The sequence below is a fragment of the Scyliorhinus torazame genome, chromosome 7 (assembly GCF_047496885.1).
Source record: "Scyliorhinus torazame isolate Kashiwa2021f chromosome 7, sScyTor2.1, whole genome shotgun sequence".
Lineage (NCBI taxonomy): Eukaryota > Metazoa > Chordata > Chondrichthyes > Carcharhiniformes > Scyliorhinidae > Scyliorhinus > Scyliorhinus torazame.
This window is the reverse complement of record NC_092713.1, coordinates 100,382,997-100,398,566: the sequence shown is the minus strand read 5'-3', so window position 1 is coordinate 100,398,566 and position 15,570 is coordinate 100,382,997. Positions and strand designations below refer to the sequence as shown.

Sequence of the window (15,570 nt, the reverse complement as noted above, 5' to 3'; positions counted from 1 at the left end):
TTTAAGGTTGTGTTTTGTACTTAACCCTGTTGGGTTCTTTTTTCTTTCTCATTTTGTTATTGATATTTTATGAAAACCTTTAATAAAAAATATTTTTTTTAAATTTAGAAAATGATTTAGGAGACTCAATAACATCTTTCACATACTGTTGGACAGGTACAAAATTGTATAATAGACACTCATAAACTGCTCTATTGCCTTTTGCAACCTTTCTTGGTTCCCTATTCTTTGATTATACTTTGAACTGTGGTATTATATCCTCTCTTATTCTTAAAATGCAAACATATAATCCCACATGCTCCTTTTCTCCAATCCTTACTTTATTGGAATTAAGATGGCCTACTTTTAAGTCATTTTTTCAAGGACCTTAAATCTTCCTCCTTGAACATTAGTTTTAAAAAGCCTAGTTTGCTGTCAGCTATTTGTCATCCGCTGGCTTTTATACCTTCAATTTTTTTCCTACTTTTGTTTAACATAAGAACACACATGGGAGCAGGAGTGGGCCACATGGCCATTTTGAGCCTCTCTTGCCATTCAGTAAGAGCATGGCTGAATTTCTACATTGTCTCCATTTTATTGCCCTGTCACCATATTCCTTGATTCTCTCAGTTCCCCAAAATATCTATCAATCTTCAACTTGAATATACTCATCATCGGAGCATTCACGGTCCTCTGTGACCGAGAATTCCAAAGAATCACAATGCTCTTTTCTCCTCATCTCCGTCCTTAATGGCTGACCCCTATCCTGAGACCTGCTCCCTAGTTTTAGATTATCCAGCAAGGGAAACGGCCTCAAACTCTATCACGTCAAGGCCACTTTAAAAAAAAAATATATATATATATCTTTCAATCAGGACACCGTTCAATCTTCTAAACTTCAGGGAATACTGGCCCATTCTCCTTAATCTCTCCTGAAGAAACCACCCTCTCAGCCAAGAATCAATCTAGAAAGTCTTTTTTTGTACCTCTTCCAAGGCAAATAGATCCTTCCTCCGATAAGGAGACCAAAACTGTGCACAGTACTTTGGGGATTTGGCGATCGTAGTCTCACCAAAGCCCCATTTAATTGCAGCAAAACTTACTCTTAGCTTCATTGCAAAGGGGTTGGAGTATAAGGTACCATATACTTTCCAAGTTGCTTTCTGTACATGCATGTTAACTTTGTAATCTGATACAAGACTGCCCCCCCCCCCCCCCCCCCCAAAGTACCAAAATTTGCTTGCCCCTCATATATTATATAAAAATTCAGTTTTTTCATCCTGCCAAAGTGGTTAATTTCTCTCATGTCCGCATTATATACTATTTGTCACCTTCTTTCCCAATAACCTAACTGGTCCTTTACCCTTGTAATCTCTTTACGTTCTCTTTGCAGCCTCATAACGTTCTCTTTGCAGTTTACTGAGCTTTATATAGTCAGAAAACTTAAATATATCACACTCGGTCATTTGATGTAGGTTGCAATTAGCTGAGGCTCAGGTACTAATTAAAGCTCCACTATAAATGCCCAGCCATGTTGAAAGTGATCTGTTTATTTCTAATGTCTGCTTTCTGATCATTAACTCATTCTCAATCACTTCCGGTTGCGGCTATGCGTAGCTAAGTCGCACGTTCGGCAGCGCCCGCTAAAAACGGGCTTTTGGGCTCTTTTTAGGGCCCGTAACGGCGCTTGTTCGACGTTTCCCGGTGTGGGAAGGGGACAGCAACATTCCCCCGATAGTGTATGGAGTGGACCAGGAGTGGGCCGATTGAAGCAAAGAAAGGTGCGAGGGAGGACGACCAAGATGGCGGCGGGCAGAGACCAGGCAGCGTGGAGGCAGTGGGCGCAAGAGCAGCAGGAGCTTCTCCAGCGCAGTTTTAAGGAACTGAAAGCCGAGCTGCTGGAGCCAATGAAGGCTTCAATTGATAAGCTGCTGGAGACCCAGACGGGCCAAGGGGCGGCGATCCGGGAGGTCCGACAGACGGTCTCGGAGAACGAGGACGAGATCCTGGCGGTGAAGGTGGAGGCGCACGAGGCGCTCCACAAGAAATGGCAGGCGAGGTTCGAGGAGATGGAGAACCGGTCGAGCCGGAAAAACCTGCGGATCCTGGGTCTCCCTGAGGGGCTGGAGGGATCGGACGTGGGGGCCTATGTGGTCGCCGTGCTGAATTCGCTGATGGGAGCGGGGGCCTTTCAGGGGGCCCTTGGAGCTGGAGGGGGCCCACCGAGTGCTGGCGAGGAGGCCCAAGCCCAGCGAGCCGCCGCGGGCGGTGCTGATGCGGTTCCACCGGTTTGCTGATCGAGAGTGTGTGTTAAGGTGGGCCAAGAAGGAGCGGAGCAGCAGGTGGGAGAACGCGGAGATCCGGATCTACCAGGATTGGAGCGCGGAGGTGGCGAAGAAGAGGGCCAGTTACAACCGGGCGAAGGCAGTGCTGCACAGGAAGGGGGGTGAAGTTCGGTATGCTGCAGCCGGCGCGTCTGTGGGTCACCTATGAGGATCGACACCATTATATCGAGTCCCCGGAGGAGGCGTGGGCCTTTGTTCAGGCCGAGAAGCAGGACTCCGACTAATGGTCGGGGGTGAGGGGTCGCGGTGGAGGGATGCTTGGGGATTGTTGGGTTGTGTTTCGAAGGGGGGGTTCTTTGTTTTTGGGGGGTTGATTGGGCATTGTTTTAATTAGGTCCGCCGGGCGGGCTCGTGGGGGGGGGGGGGGGTAGGTAAACTACTTGGGGAGTTGATGGTCGGTAGGGGAGATGGGGCCGCAGGTGTGTTGGGGGGGGGGAGGGGGAGGAGAGGCCTGAGTTGGGGGTAGTGGGACCGGGCCTGGAAAGGGTGCTGCGCCAGGGGAGGCGGGGCTGGGCGAGTGGAAAGCGCGGGCTTTTTCCCCGTATTTAGAGCTGAAGGGGTGGGGCCAGAGCTGGGAAGCACGGTTTTTTTCACCCGTGCTGGGAAATGGATGAGATCCCGCTGGTGGACAGGGGGGTGGGAGGGGAAGTTCCACACTGGGGCGGGGGGGGTCGATGGAGCGGCGGGAGTGGCCGGGTTCAGCAGGAGTCAGCTGACTTACAGGAGTGCAATGGGGGGAGCAATGCAGCTAGGGGGGGACGAAGCTGGGGGGGGGGGGGGGGTTGCTGCTGGAATGGCCAAGGGGGAACTGGAGTTGGTAGAGGAGGCCGGGGCGGGGGTCTGCCGCTGTGGGGAACGGGCCATGCGGGGGGCGCGGGCACGTGGCTGGTCTAGGAAGGGATATGGCTAGTCGGCGGGGGAGAGGGGCGAATAGCCCCCTGATCCGGCTGATAACCTGGAATGTAAGGGGACTGAATGGGCCGGTTAAGCGGGCCCGGGTGTTCGCGCACCTGAAGGCGGATGTGGCCATGCTTCAGGAGACGCACCCGAGGGTGGCGGATCAGGTAAGGTTGAGAAAGGGGTGGGTAGGGCAGGTGTTTCATTCGGGTTTGGATGCAAAAAATCGGGGGGGGGGGTGGCGATCTTGGTGGGAAAGAGAGTGTCGTTCGAGGCGTCGAGCATTGTGGCAGACAATGGCGGTAGGTATGTGATGGTAAGTGGGAAGCTGCAGGGGGAGCGGGTGGTGTTGGTCAATGTATATGCCCCGAATTGGGACGATGCGGGGTTCATGCGGCGTATGCTGGGCCGGATTCCGGACCTGGAGACAGGCGGCCTGATAATGGGGGGGGGGATTTCAACACGGTACTGGATCTGACATTGGATCGCTCTAGGTCTAGGACGGGCAGGAGGCCGGTGGCGGCCAAGGTGCTGAGGGGGTTCATGGACCAGATGGGAGGGGGGGATCCATGGAGGCTTGCGAGGCCGGGGGCCAGGGAATTTTCATTCTTCTCCCATGTTCACAAGGCCTATGCCCGGATTGACTTTTTTGTCATGAGCTGGGCGCTGATTCCGAGGGTGGAGGATACGGAGTACTCGGCGATAGCCATTTCTGATCATGCTCTGCACTGGGTGGACCTCGAGTTGGGGGAGGAGAGGGACCAGCGCCCGCTGTGGCACCTTGCGGTGGGGTTGCTGGCGGACGAGGAGGTGAGCGGCAGGTTCCAGAAGTTTATAGAGAGGTACCTGGAGGCTAATGACAATGGGGAGGTGCAAGTAGGGGTGGTCTGGGAGGCGCTGAAGGCAGTGGTCAGAGGAGAGCTGATCTCCATTAGGGCACACCAGGAGAGGGGGGAGAGGGAGAGGTTGGTGGGGGAGATGGTGAGGGTGGATAGGAGTTACGCGGAGGCCCCGGTGGAGGGATTGCTTAGGGAGCGGCGTGACCTCCAGGCTGAGTTTGATTTGTTGACCACCAGGAAGGTGGAGGCGCAGTGGAGAGAGGCGCAGGGGCCGGTATATGAATATGGAGAAAAGGCGAGCCGGATGCTGGCTCACCAGCTTCGGAAGCGAGAGGCAGCTAGGGAGATCGGGGGAGTTAGGGATGGAGGAGGGAACACGGTGCGAAGTGCGGTGGGTATCAATGGAGTCTTCAGGGACTTCTACGAGGAACTGTACCAGCTGAGCCCCCACTGGAGAAGGGAGGGATGGGTCGCTTCCTGGATCGGCTGGGGTTTCCGAGGGTGGAGGAGGGGCAGGTGGCGGGGATGGGGGCACCGGTTGGGTTGGAGGAGTTGGTCAAAGGGATAGGGAACTTGCAGGCGGAGAAGGCACCGGGGCCGGATGGGTTCCCAGTTGAATTTTATAAGAAGTATGCGGACCTGCTGGGCCCGCTGTTGGTAAGGACCTTTAACGAGGCAAGGGAAGGGAGGGCTCTGCCCCCGACGATGTCTAGAGCGCTGATTTCCCTGATCCTGAAGCGAGCCAAGGATCCCCTACAGTGTGAGTCATACAGGCCGATCTCACTCCTAAATGTAGACGCAAAGTTGCTGGCAAGTATTTTGGCCATGAGGATAAAGGACTGTGTGCCGCAGGTCATTCACGAGGATCAGACGGGATTCGTGAAAGGGAGGCAGTTGAATACCAATGTACGGAGGCTCTTGAATGTTATAATGATGCCGGCGATGGAAGGGGAGGCGGAGATAGTGGCGGCGATGGATGCGGAGAAGGCCTTTGATAAGGTGGAGTAGGGGTACCTGTGGGAGGTGCTGAAAAGATTCGGGTTTGGGGAGGGGTTCGTCAGGTGGGTGAGGCTGCTGTATGAGGCCCCGGTGGCGAGTGTGGCCACGAACAGAAGGAGGTCAGAGTATTTCCGGCTACACCGGGGGACGAGGCAGGGGTGTCCCCTGTCCCCCCTGCTCTTTGCACTGGCGATTGAACCCCTGGCCATGGCGTTGAGGGAGTCGAGGAACTGGCAGGGGCTGTTGCGGGGTGGGGAGGAGCATCGGGTATCGCTCTATGCGGATGATCTGCTGCTATATGTGGAGGACCCGATGGGGGTAATGCCGGAGGTCATGAGGATCCTTAGGGAGTTTGGAGATTTCTCCGGGTACAAGCTTAATATGGCGACGAGTGAGTTGTTCGTAGTGCACCCGGGGGACCAGGAGAGGGGGATTGGTGAGCTCCCGCTAAAAAGGGCGGAGAGGAGTTTCAGGTACCTGGGGGTCCAGGTGGCTAGGAGCTGGGTGGCCTTACATAAGCTTAACTTCACGAGGCTGGTGGAGCAGATGGAGGAGGAGTTTAAGAGGTGGGACGTGCTGCCACTCTCCCTGGCGGGTAGGGTGCAGTCAGTTAAAATGACGGTGCTCCTGAGGTTTTTGTTCCTGTCCCAATGCCTCCCCATCCTGATCCCTAGGGCCTTCTTCAGGTGGGTTAACAGGAGCATTTTTGGGGTTTGTATGGGCGCAGAAGACCCTGAGGGTGAGCAGGGTGTTCCTGGAGCGGTGCAGGGATTGGGGTGGGTGGGGGGGGGGGGGGGGGGGGTTGGTTGGCGCTGCCTAACCTCTGTGGGTATTATTGGGCCGCCAACGCGGCAATGGTGTGTAAGTGGGTGATGGAGGGTGATGAGGCGGCATGGAAGAGGCTGGAGATGGCGTCCTGTGTGGGCACGAGCCTGGAGGCGCTGGTGACGGTGCCGCTGCCGCTTCCTCCAACGAGGTACACCACGAGTCCGGTGGTGGCGGCTACCCTCAAAATTTGGGGGCAATGGAGACGTCACGGGGGGGAGGTGGGGGGCCTCGTTGCGGTCCCCGATTCGGGGGAACCACCGGTTTGTCCCGGGGAGGATGGACGGAGGGTTTCTGAGCTGGCACAGGGTAGGTATTAGAAGGATGGAGGACCTGTTTGTGGACGGGAAGTTCGCGAGCCTGTGTGAGCTGGAGGAGAAGTTTGGGCTCGCCCCGGGGAACGCCTTCAGATATATGCAGGTAAGGGCGTTTGTTCGGCGGCAGTTGGTGGAGTTCCCACGGCTGCCGCCACGCGGGGTCCAGGACAGGGTGCTGTCGGGGGTGTGGGTAGGAGAGGGAAGGATCTCGGCAACGTATCAGGTGATGCAGGAGGAGGAGGAGGCCTCGGTGGAGGAACTAAAGGGTAACTGGGAGGAGGAGTTGGGTGAGGAAATTGACGAGGGGACGTGGGCGGATGCCCTGGGGAGAGTGAACTCTTCCTCCTCTTGCGCGAGGCTTAGCCTCACACAGTTTAAGGTGCTGCATAGGGCTCACATGACCGGGGCAAGGATAAGCTGGTTCTTTGGGGGCGAGGACAGGTGTGTTAGGTGCTCAGGGAGCCCAGCAAATCACACCCATATGTTCTGGGCATGCCCAGCGCTGGAGGAATTTTGGAAGGGCGTATCGAGGACGGTGTCGAGGGTGGTAGGTTCCAGGGTCAAACCGGGCTGGAGGCTCGCAATATTTGGGGTTGCAGGGGAGCCGGGAGTGCAGGAGGCGAAAGAGGTCGGAATTCTGGCCTTTGCGTCCCTGGTAGCCTGGCGAAGGATTCTTCTTCAGTGGAAAGATGCGAGGCTCCCAAGCGTGGATCAGCGATATGGCGGGGTTTATTAAATTGGAGAGGGTGAAATTCACCTGAAGGGGATCGGTACATGGGTTCTTCAGGCGGTGGCAACCGCTTCTAGACTTCCTGGCAGAGCGGTAGAAGATGGTCAGCAGCGGCAGCAACCCTGCTGGGGGGGGGGTTCGTTTTTCGTTTTTCCTTGAGTGGGCGTGTATTTTTGCCTTTGTGTTGATGAAGTTTGCTAATTTATTATTTATGTATATGGGGGGGGGGGTTGTTCTTTTCTTTCTGTATTTTGTTGTTGATATATTGTGAAAATTTGAATAAAAATAAAATTTAAAAAAAACTAATTCTCAATCCACACTAATATATTATTGTCCCTGTCCCCCAACTCAAATGAGCCCCAATCATGTCTAACTATTAAATTATTGTGCCTCCTGAAAATCCAGACATACCATATCTGCTGATTTTTCCCTTATTTATCTCACTATTTACATCCTTAAAAAAAAGTATTTTTAAAAATGTTGATAAGATCCTAATATTTTCACTACACCTAATGTCAGGCCAGCTGCTCTATGGTTTCCTGTTTACTCTCACCCTCTGCTCTTTTAAAGATGAATAACTATATTCCCATCTATGTTAATACCAACAAGCTATTCTCTGAAAGTGAATCCAAATGACATGAAAGAAGATAGTGTTTGATGGCTTCCTTAATGATTCCTTATGATCATTGATTTGATGATAGAATAAGTCAAATTCTATCACCATCAATTTCTGACCCTCAATATGTTGTGTTATGTGGCCTCATGTTTCTGTTGTTATAAATCTTCCAACTCAACACGCCTATACACAGGAGCTCTGCTGAAAATGTATTTGTAATCGAACACGATTCTGGCCTTCCTGCAAAAAAACTTTTGTTGCCTATTTCCATCGCTGCTGCCTGACTGTCCTTCAGCTCATTATACTTACCTCATTGCTGCCATTCAATTCTCCTCGCTACATTTTCTAGGCCTGCACTCTTCTAGTACAGCAGAGTGTCAACTGAAGTCTGGCCTCTCTCGTTTCCTAGCTCCCTGCCGCCTTGGTGGTGATTCCCTTCCCTTAGTCATTCCTAAAAATATATCTGAGCCTGATCCTTCCCTTCTTGCACAAATTGAACTTTGACCTGGCAATTCCAACCGCTAGATTAGCAGTAAATATAGATGAAGTTTTTGACCATGAGCTGGAACTACCTTGGGTTTATTAAGCATTCGCTTTCACCAATGTAGAAGTAAGTGTTTATTCTAACTATTTCTCTGTCACAGCTGGAATGCAATTTTATTCTGAGGAAGGGTTGCCTAAGCGGCAAAGCTTTTGTTTAAAAAATGTACAGATCTGTTTATTTTATGTAACATGGACCTTGCTATCTCTGTACTGGAAGTCCCTTTTCTAAGCCACTACTCTTCCCCATCCACAAAGCGTCTGTTGGTTTCTCCTGCTCACTGTTTGCTGCAACTGCTCTTACCGTTCCCATACCACCCACCTTAAGCACCTGTAGGGACACCATCCCCAGCTCACTCTTGTCAATTTCCATCTTCATACCCAGAGTCTATAGGCGGGATTCTCCATTCCGGACGCCTGGATTGCGTTACCCAATGGAATGATGAATCGGGATCGATGCTGGGTGCCAGGCCGATCACAATGCCCCCCCCCCCTCCCTCCAGCGCTGATGTGGGAACGAGGTCCATACCAGCAGGAGCATGTGAATAAATGCAAATGGGTCCTCATGACCCTTTTGCATCCATTTAACGAACCCGCCGCCCTATGCTCCGGCCTTCCGTGATTCCGAGATCACTTGTGGTCTCTACTGGCGTGGTAGTCCATCCAAGTTCCACACCCCACACCCCCAACAATGCACTGTCTGCCCATGTGTCCTCTACCCCCCACCCCCCCCCCCCACCCCCCCCCCCCCACCCCCCACCCCACAGACACCCACCTCACACAGACCCCCCCCCATCCAGATAAAAGACCCCTGTCTGGAAACTAGAGAGCAGTCCAGACAGGGAAAGTAAGGAATTACAGCTGCAGCACTCACCTTGCAGCTCCACATGTTCATTCCGAGAAGGAGAGCAGGTGCATCTGGTACCCACAGCTCTATTAGCTGCAAGCCATTAATAGCTTTCTAGTAGTGGTCTGTGATTGACAGCTTCTACAAACCATCTGCAGCTTAGATTCATTCTAGAATCATTCATGGTTCAGTGGCCTAAGTGGTGAAACCACAATCTGTGGAAACATTGACCACATCAAAGAGAGGTAGGTGCAGTGAACTCTCACACTTGAGTGATTGGAATGCACTTACTACTTGGAATGCACTTGCCTCTCTTTATGCGGTCGATGCTTACAAACATTGGGGTACCCAGGAGGGGGAGTTGGGGAGGAGTGGTTTGGGGCCGATTTGGGGGTGGAGGGCTTCGGGGTCGATGAGCGAGCTGTGCTGGCTGCTGGCCGTGGGACCTCGCTATTGGGCCGCCCGCTCAGGATGGGAATCCCTCGTATTCCACCCCATGCATAAATTTGTACGGCAAGGAGTACAGAATTGCCGACCGGTTTGCACTTCCAGGGGGATCGTAAACCGGTTGCTATTCAGCTCCGGCAGGAGAACATAGGGCTGGATTCTCCGATTTTGCGGCTATGTCCGGAGGATCCGTGGTATTTTACGTGGGAAAAACGGCACCACCCCAGCACCGATCCTCCGACCAATGAGGGGCTAGCAGCCGCGGCACATAAAACGCCCGGCCGCCACGAAATAAACGGCCGGGAAATTTCTGGGTTCATGGCCACGTGTGCACATGGCGACGACCTGCAGCGGTCGCGCAGTACAATATGGCGGTGGCCGTGCGTGGACCCAACCTGCCAGATCGTGGCCCCCTGGACAGCAGTCGGAAACCCGGCCATTGGGGACTGAGCATTCAGGTGATGTCCTGAGGCCGTCCCAACAGCGTGCGGCGCGTGCCGCAATGATGCCGTTTTGGAGGGGGCTGAGCACATGCAACCTACGTATAACGGACGCTGTTCCCGGTTCGGTCATAAAAATGGATTCTCCGCCCGGTCGCCAATTACGAAATTGGCATCGGGCAACGAGAATCCCGCCCATAGTCTCCCAAACGGAGAATCCCGGGCGACATTCTCCGACCCCCGCCGGGTCGGAGAATTGCCGGGGGCTGGCGTGAATCCCGCCCCCGCCGGTTGCCGAAGTCTCCGGCACCGGATATTCGGCGGGGCGGGAATTGCGCTGCGCCGGTTGGCGGGCCCCCCCCGCTCGATTCTCCGGCCCGGATGGGCCGAAGTCCCGCCGATAAATTGCCTGTCCCGCCGGCGTAAATTAAACCACCTACCTTACCGGTGGGACAAGGCGGCGCGGGCGGGCTCCAGGGTCCTGGGGGGTGCGCGGGCCGATATGGCCCCGGGGGGTGCCCCCACGGTGGCCTGGCCCGCGATCGGGGCCCACCGATCCGCGGGCGGGCCTGTGCCGTGAGGACACTCTTTCCCTTCCGCCTCCGCCACGGTCTCCACCATGGCGGAGTTGGAAGAGACTCCCTCCACTGCGCATGCGTGGGAAACTGTCAGCGGCCACTGACGCTCCCGCGCATGCGCCGCCCGGCGATGTCATTTCCACGCCAGCTGGCGGGGCACCAAAGGCCGTTTCTGCCAGCTGGCGGGGTGGAAATTCCTCCGGCGTCGGCCTAGCCCCTCAATGTTGGGGCTCGGCCCCCAAAGATGCGGAGCATTCCGCTCCTTTGGGGCTGCGTGATGCCCGTCTGATTGGTGCCGTTTTGGGCGCCAGTCGGCGGACATCGCGCTGTTTCCGGAGAATTCCGCCCCCCATCTTATAGGATGAATTCCTCCACCCCGCAAGAACATCACAGGCGAGAAATGGAGAAATCCATTGATCTCGGGAGGGATTCTCCGGATGCCGGGAGGACGTGGCCAGAGAATCCCGCTTATGTCTTTTCTCTTTATTCGTGACTTATACCCAACAAAAGCTCTGTGGCCACCTTTTTCACTGCAAGCTTGCAGAGGCCCTCTGTTCCAGTTTATAGTCCCCTGAATCTTCTAGGAAGGAAGAAGAAATTTGTCTCTGCCATCTCAAGTTATTCGCAGACAACAAGTTACTTTTGAAGTGTCCCAATAAAAATTGGACAAATTTAATCACTATAAATGAGTGGCCCAGATAAAGTATTTTATTACAGAGGATGAAAGTGCATGGGCGGGATCCTCTGTCCTGCTGCACCCGTTTTCTGGTGCGGCCTGCCCCTGCCAGCAGCGGGATTCTCCATCCCGGCAGCCGGCCAATGGGGTTTCCCTCACCTTGTCGGAGAAATTCACAGGCGTGTGTGCGCGGCTGGCGAAACGGAGGATCCCGCTAGCGGAGAATCCAGCCCATAACTTTTGCCAAAAAGATCCACTAATGATGTATAAAATCCTTTTAAAACGCTTTTATCAAAAAAGTAAGTCATTATTCTTTTTTGTTAAATCAGTTTTCAAGTGTATTTCTTTTTAACATAGACAAATTCCGTGAAACATTCTTTCATTTCACTAATTGCAGCACTCTTTAAGAAGTTGCCGTTAAAGTTTTCATCAATGAATACAAATGAATGAGGTACATACTGTATTGTAGACTTGCTGATGGCTTGAAGGTTGTCATTATTTTACTGACGCTGACTGTAAGAGTTTGGTGTAATCTTAGTAGGCACAGATATATGAAATAAAGCAGCCCATAATTTTCAAAAAATTTGCAATCCTAAGAAAGATCACTGAGGGTGTGGGTTCTGGAAATGCCATCCTGGTGTAGCCAGGGTGTTCTGAGATTGGAGCTGAGCCATGTCGTTGGTGCAGCACAGGAGGCAAATTCACTTGCGCTAATGCTATGATGCTGATGTTGGATAAGAAAAGTGTTTTATTCCTCAGTACTGGCTTTTTTCAACTTTTGCAAGGATAAATTTCAATTTAAACAAAGCAGGGTTGAAGAGTTTTTTAAATTAATAATGCCACTCTCAAGATATTCAACATCCTTTTAACAGATTGGACGCTTAGTAATTGGACAAAATGGAATTCTCTCGACTCCAGCTGTATCCTGCATTATCAGAAAAATCAAAGCAATTGGAGGAATTATTCTGACAGCAAGTCACAATCCTGGTGGACCTGATGGAGATTTTGGGATCAAGTACAATATTTCCAGTGGAGGTGGGTAATTCAAAAACAGTTGTTGAAATGGTTGTCGATTAACTCCGATTTTCCAAGCCAATGCTGCGTGGATCTTTTTTTTGAAGGAATAGTTCAGAAGTAGTGGCTACATTTTAGACCGAAATGGAAATGTTCATTGATCCCTGCTCACTTCCAGCTGTTTTCCTTATTTGCAGTGATGCAACATTCCAGGAAAATAGGCTAAGATGCAATAACACCTGCTGGGTAGAGTTTCAATGAGCCTTTGAATTTGTGAAAATTGAATGACATTTTGGAGGATGGTTTGTCGAAAATGGAATGAGAGTCAGAGAGGGTGACGCAGGAGGAAAATACTTACTCAAAAAAATGGTCGGATAAATTATTAATTAGAAATGACTCTCTTCCCGAAGAACAGTAGCCCTTTTATAAATCTATTTGTAGTCTTGTGATCCACTATTTCCTCTTTCTGGCGAAGAAAGAACATTTGAATAGTTTACAGAAGTTGCTTCTAATGGGTTACTTTTCGATTGAGAGGCATTGGCCTCCTTCCCAAACCTGGATGATGATCCCAACTTGATCACTGAGATTCTGAGGTATCAGTACAGGTAGGATTCTGCCCTCGCTCAGCTCCTTAACACCACCTTAATGTAACATCTGAGCACGTCAGAGATTAGATACACCAGGGCTGCATTAGGCAAAGCAAAGAACTCTTTTTGTAAAGTAGATGTTCTTCAAGATTTTCACTTCTTCCAAATCTCCTCCTTTTCTGTTTTATCAAAGAATAGTACAGCACAGAAGGAGATAATTCAGCCCATCAAGCTTGTGCTGCCATTGAAAGAACTATCTAATTTGTTCCACATCCTTGTTTTTTAATCCATAAAGGTCCAAACACTGGACTTCGATGCATGTGCTAAAAGTGGCAAAGTTGTATTCAGCATTTTTCATTTGCTCTGAAGTTTACAGTATAAACGCATTTCTGCATCACATAAGTCTAGTGTAGTCTCCATCCTGTCCCAGTTTAGGCCATATGTGGGCACCTGGAATTATGATAGATTGGCATCAATTTGGAAATATTTCATATGACAGAGCTGCTACAACCACTGTACTTCTGAGTAAATAAGAAATTACATGTAACCACAAAATAGCTTGATTTTTGTGGTCTTTGTTAATATTTGATTCATTTTTAATTACTGACAGTATTCCTTCAGATTGGTTTTATATTTTAATTGTGTCTGAAGGTCCCATTTATTTTCATATCTGAGATAATTGTTTCAGTGGTTTCTCTAACAATCCATAATGTAACACTCTGTATTAATATTGATGGAATTGGCACACATCATAATTTAACTTTCAATACAGGAGGAGACTCTTTGGTTAATTTGTGCCTGTTGCAGCTTCACGGCAGAACTATCTACTTTAATTGGATGCTAAATTCTACGTTTTTTGGCTTGGCTCCGTTTGTATCATTTTTGCCTCTGAATCCAAAGGTTGAAGTCCCACTGTGGCCTTGAGAAATCAATCTAGGCCGTGGTCCAAAGCACGCACAAAGAGCTGAACTCAAGAGGTGAAATGTCAGTAACTGCCCTTGATATCAAGGCTGTATATGACCATGTGTGGCATCATGGAGCCCTAGCAAAAGTGAAGTCAGTGGAATAGAGAGGAAACTTTCCATTGATTGGAATCATACCTAGCAAAAAGGAAGATCGTTGTGGCTGTTAGAGATCAGTCGTCTCGATCCCAGGACATTGCTGCAGGAGTTCCTCAGAATAGTCTCCTAGGAACAATCTTCTGTTTCTTCGATGACTTTTCCTCCCTCATAAGGTCAGAAGTGGGGATATTCACTCTGCAACCATGTTCAGTACCATTTGGTATCCCTCAGATACTCAAGCAGTCCATTTCCATATGCAGCAGGACCTGGATCATATTCAGGTTTGGTCTGATAAATGGCAAGTAACATTTGCACTATACCAGTCAGGCAATTCCCATCTCCGAACGAGAGAATTTAACCATCAAATCTTGACATTCATTCGCATTATCATTGTTTAATCCTCCAATATCAACATCCTGGGGGTTACCGTTGACCAGAAACTGAACTGGATCAGCCACATCAATACTGTGCCGACAAGAACAAGTCAGAGGCTGGGAATTCAGCAAATAAATCACCTTCTGACTCCACCAAGCCTGTCCACCCTCTAAAAGGAGTGCAGTGGAAACCCTCCACTTACCTCGATGAGCAAAGTTCCAGAAACACTCAAGAAGCTACAGTTTAAACAAAAATGTAGAAAATATTCCTTGCTGGGGAGGGGCCACCATAAGAACATTTTTTTTTTTTGCAGTGTTAGGATCTCTTTTAGGTAAAGGTACTCCAGGTGACTTATTCAACCAGCTAACAATGTTATGTAAAGAAGTTGTCTAATCCTTGCATCCTTTTAATGCCTGCTCTGCTGGCTGGTTTTAAAATTATAGAACTGGAAATGGGTGAGAGGCTGCCAGAACATAGCGGGAAGCCTAGTTCTCGAACGGAACTATGATTACATTTATACAGGCTCGCCCAAAATTTCAAGGGAAGAAAGTAGAAATGTTCTTTAGGGCTTTTTGAGAAAATAGCAACCGAATTGGAATGGCCAAGAGAGAAGTAGACATTACCCTTGCAGAGTAAGTTGCCAGGGCGAGCACAGCAAGTGTATGTAGCCTTATCAAAGCAGGAATCTAGGGATTATGACAAGGTCAAAAAGGCTATTCTGGATGCATACAAACTCGTTCTCGTTCCCAAAACATATAGGCAGTAATTCTGGGATTTAAGGAGACAGCTGGGACAGACTTATGCAGGATTTGAAAGGGGTAAGCAGAACAATTTTAATTGATGGGTACGGGAATTGGGAGTTGGGACTACCTAAGAGGTTCTGAGAGAGGTCGTTCTCTTAGAGGAGGCTAAGAACTCCTTACCTTTGAGAATAAGAAACTATGTTGAAGACGGGAGGGTCCAAACTGCTAAGCAAGCAGCAAATATGGCTGACGATTATGTGCTAATCCATAAATTTAAACATTTGTTCCATCACCCCCATAATTCTGAACAGGATAGGAAGTGGAGATTGAGAGGTAGGCAGGTAGCTAAGGTAATGAATGGATAGCTGGAAATGCTCCCAAGATCATTTCCTCAGACCTAAAAGGAAGGTACCAGAGGTGGAAATGAGAATTGGAAGCCCAGGTTTAATAAGGTGGGACACGTTCAGTCAGCATGTTGGAATTTGCAGGAAAAACCCGTGGGACTTGTGGGGGTTTGGAAGGAAAATTCTGAGAGGAGAGCAAAAGTGTTGAATGCTATGCTGCAGACGGTAGCATATTCTGGACTTGGGAGACCTACGGTGAACACTGCTATGGGAAAATATCGCAGACTTTTAGTTTTTAACTGAACCCCCACTGCCACCCTGCTGCAAACTGCCATTTGAACTAGCCTAGGACTTCCCCATGATACTCTGTG

The 15,570-nt window shown here is 50.3% G+C and overlaps 1 protein-coding gene across 2 annotated transcripts in view; it reads left to right on the top strand.

The window, feature by feature from the left end:
- Positions 1-15,570, top strand: part of pgm1 (phosphoglucomutase 1) — a 130,871-nt gene that overhangs the window by 53,087 nt on the left and 62,214 nt on the right. For both annotated transcript variants that reach the window (XM_072511149.1, XM_072511148.1), the window contains exon 2: positions 11,948-12,110. In XM_072511149.1, the coding sequence (XP_072367250.1) occupies positions 11,948-12,110 (163 nt within the window). The remainder of the gene's footprint in view (positions 1-11,947; positions 12,111-15,570) is intronic.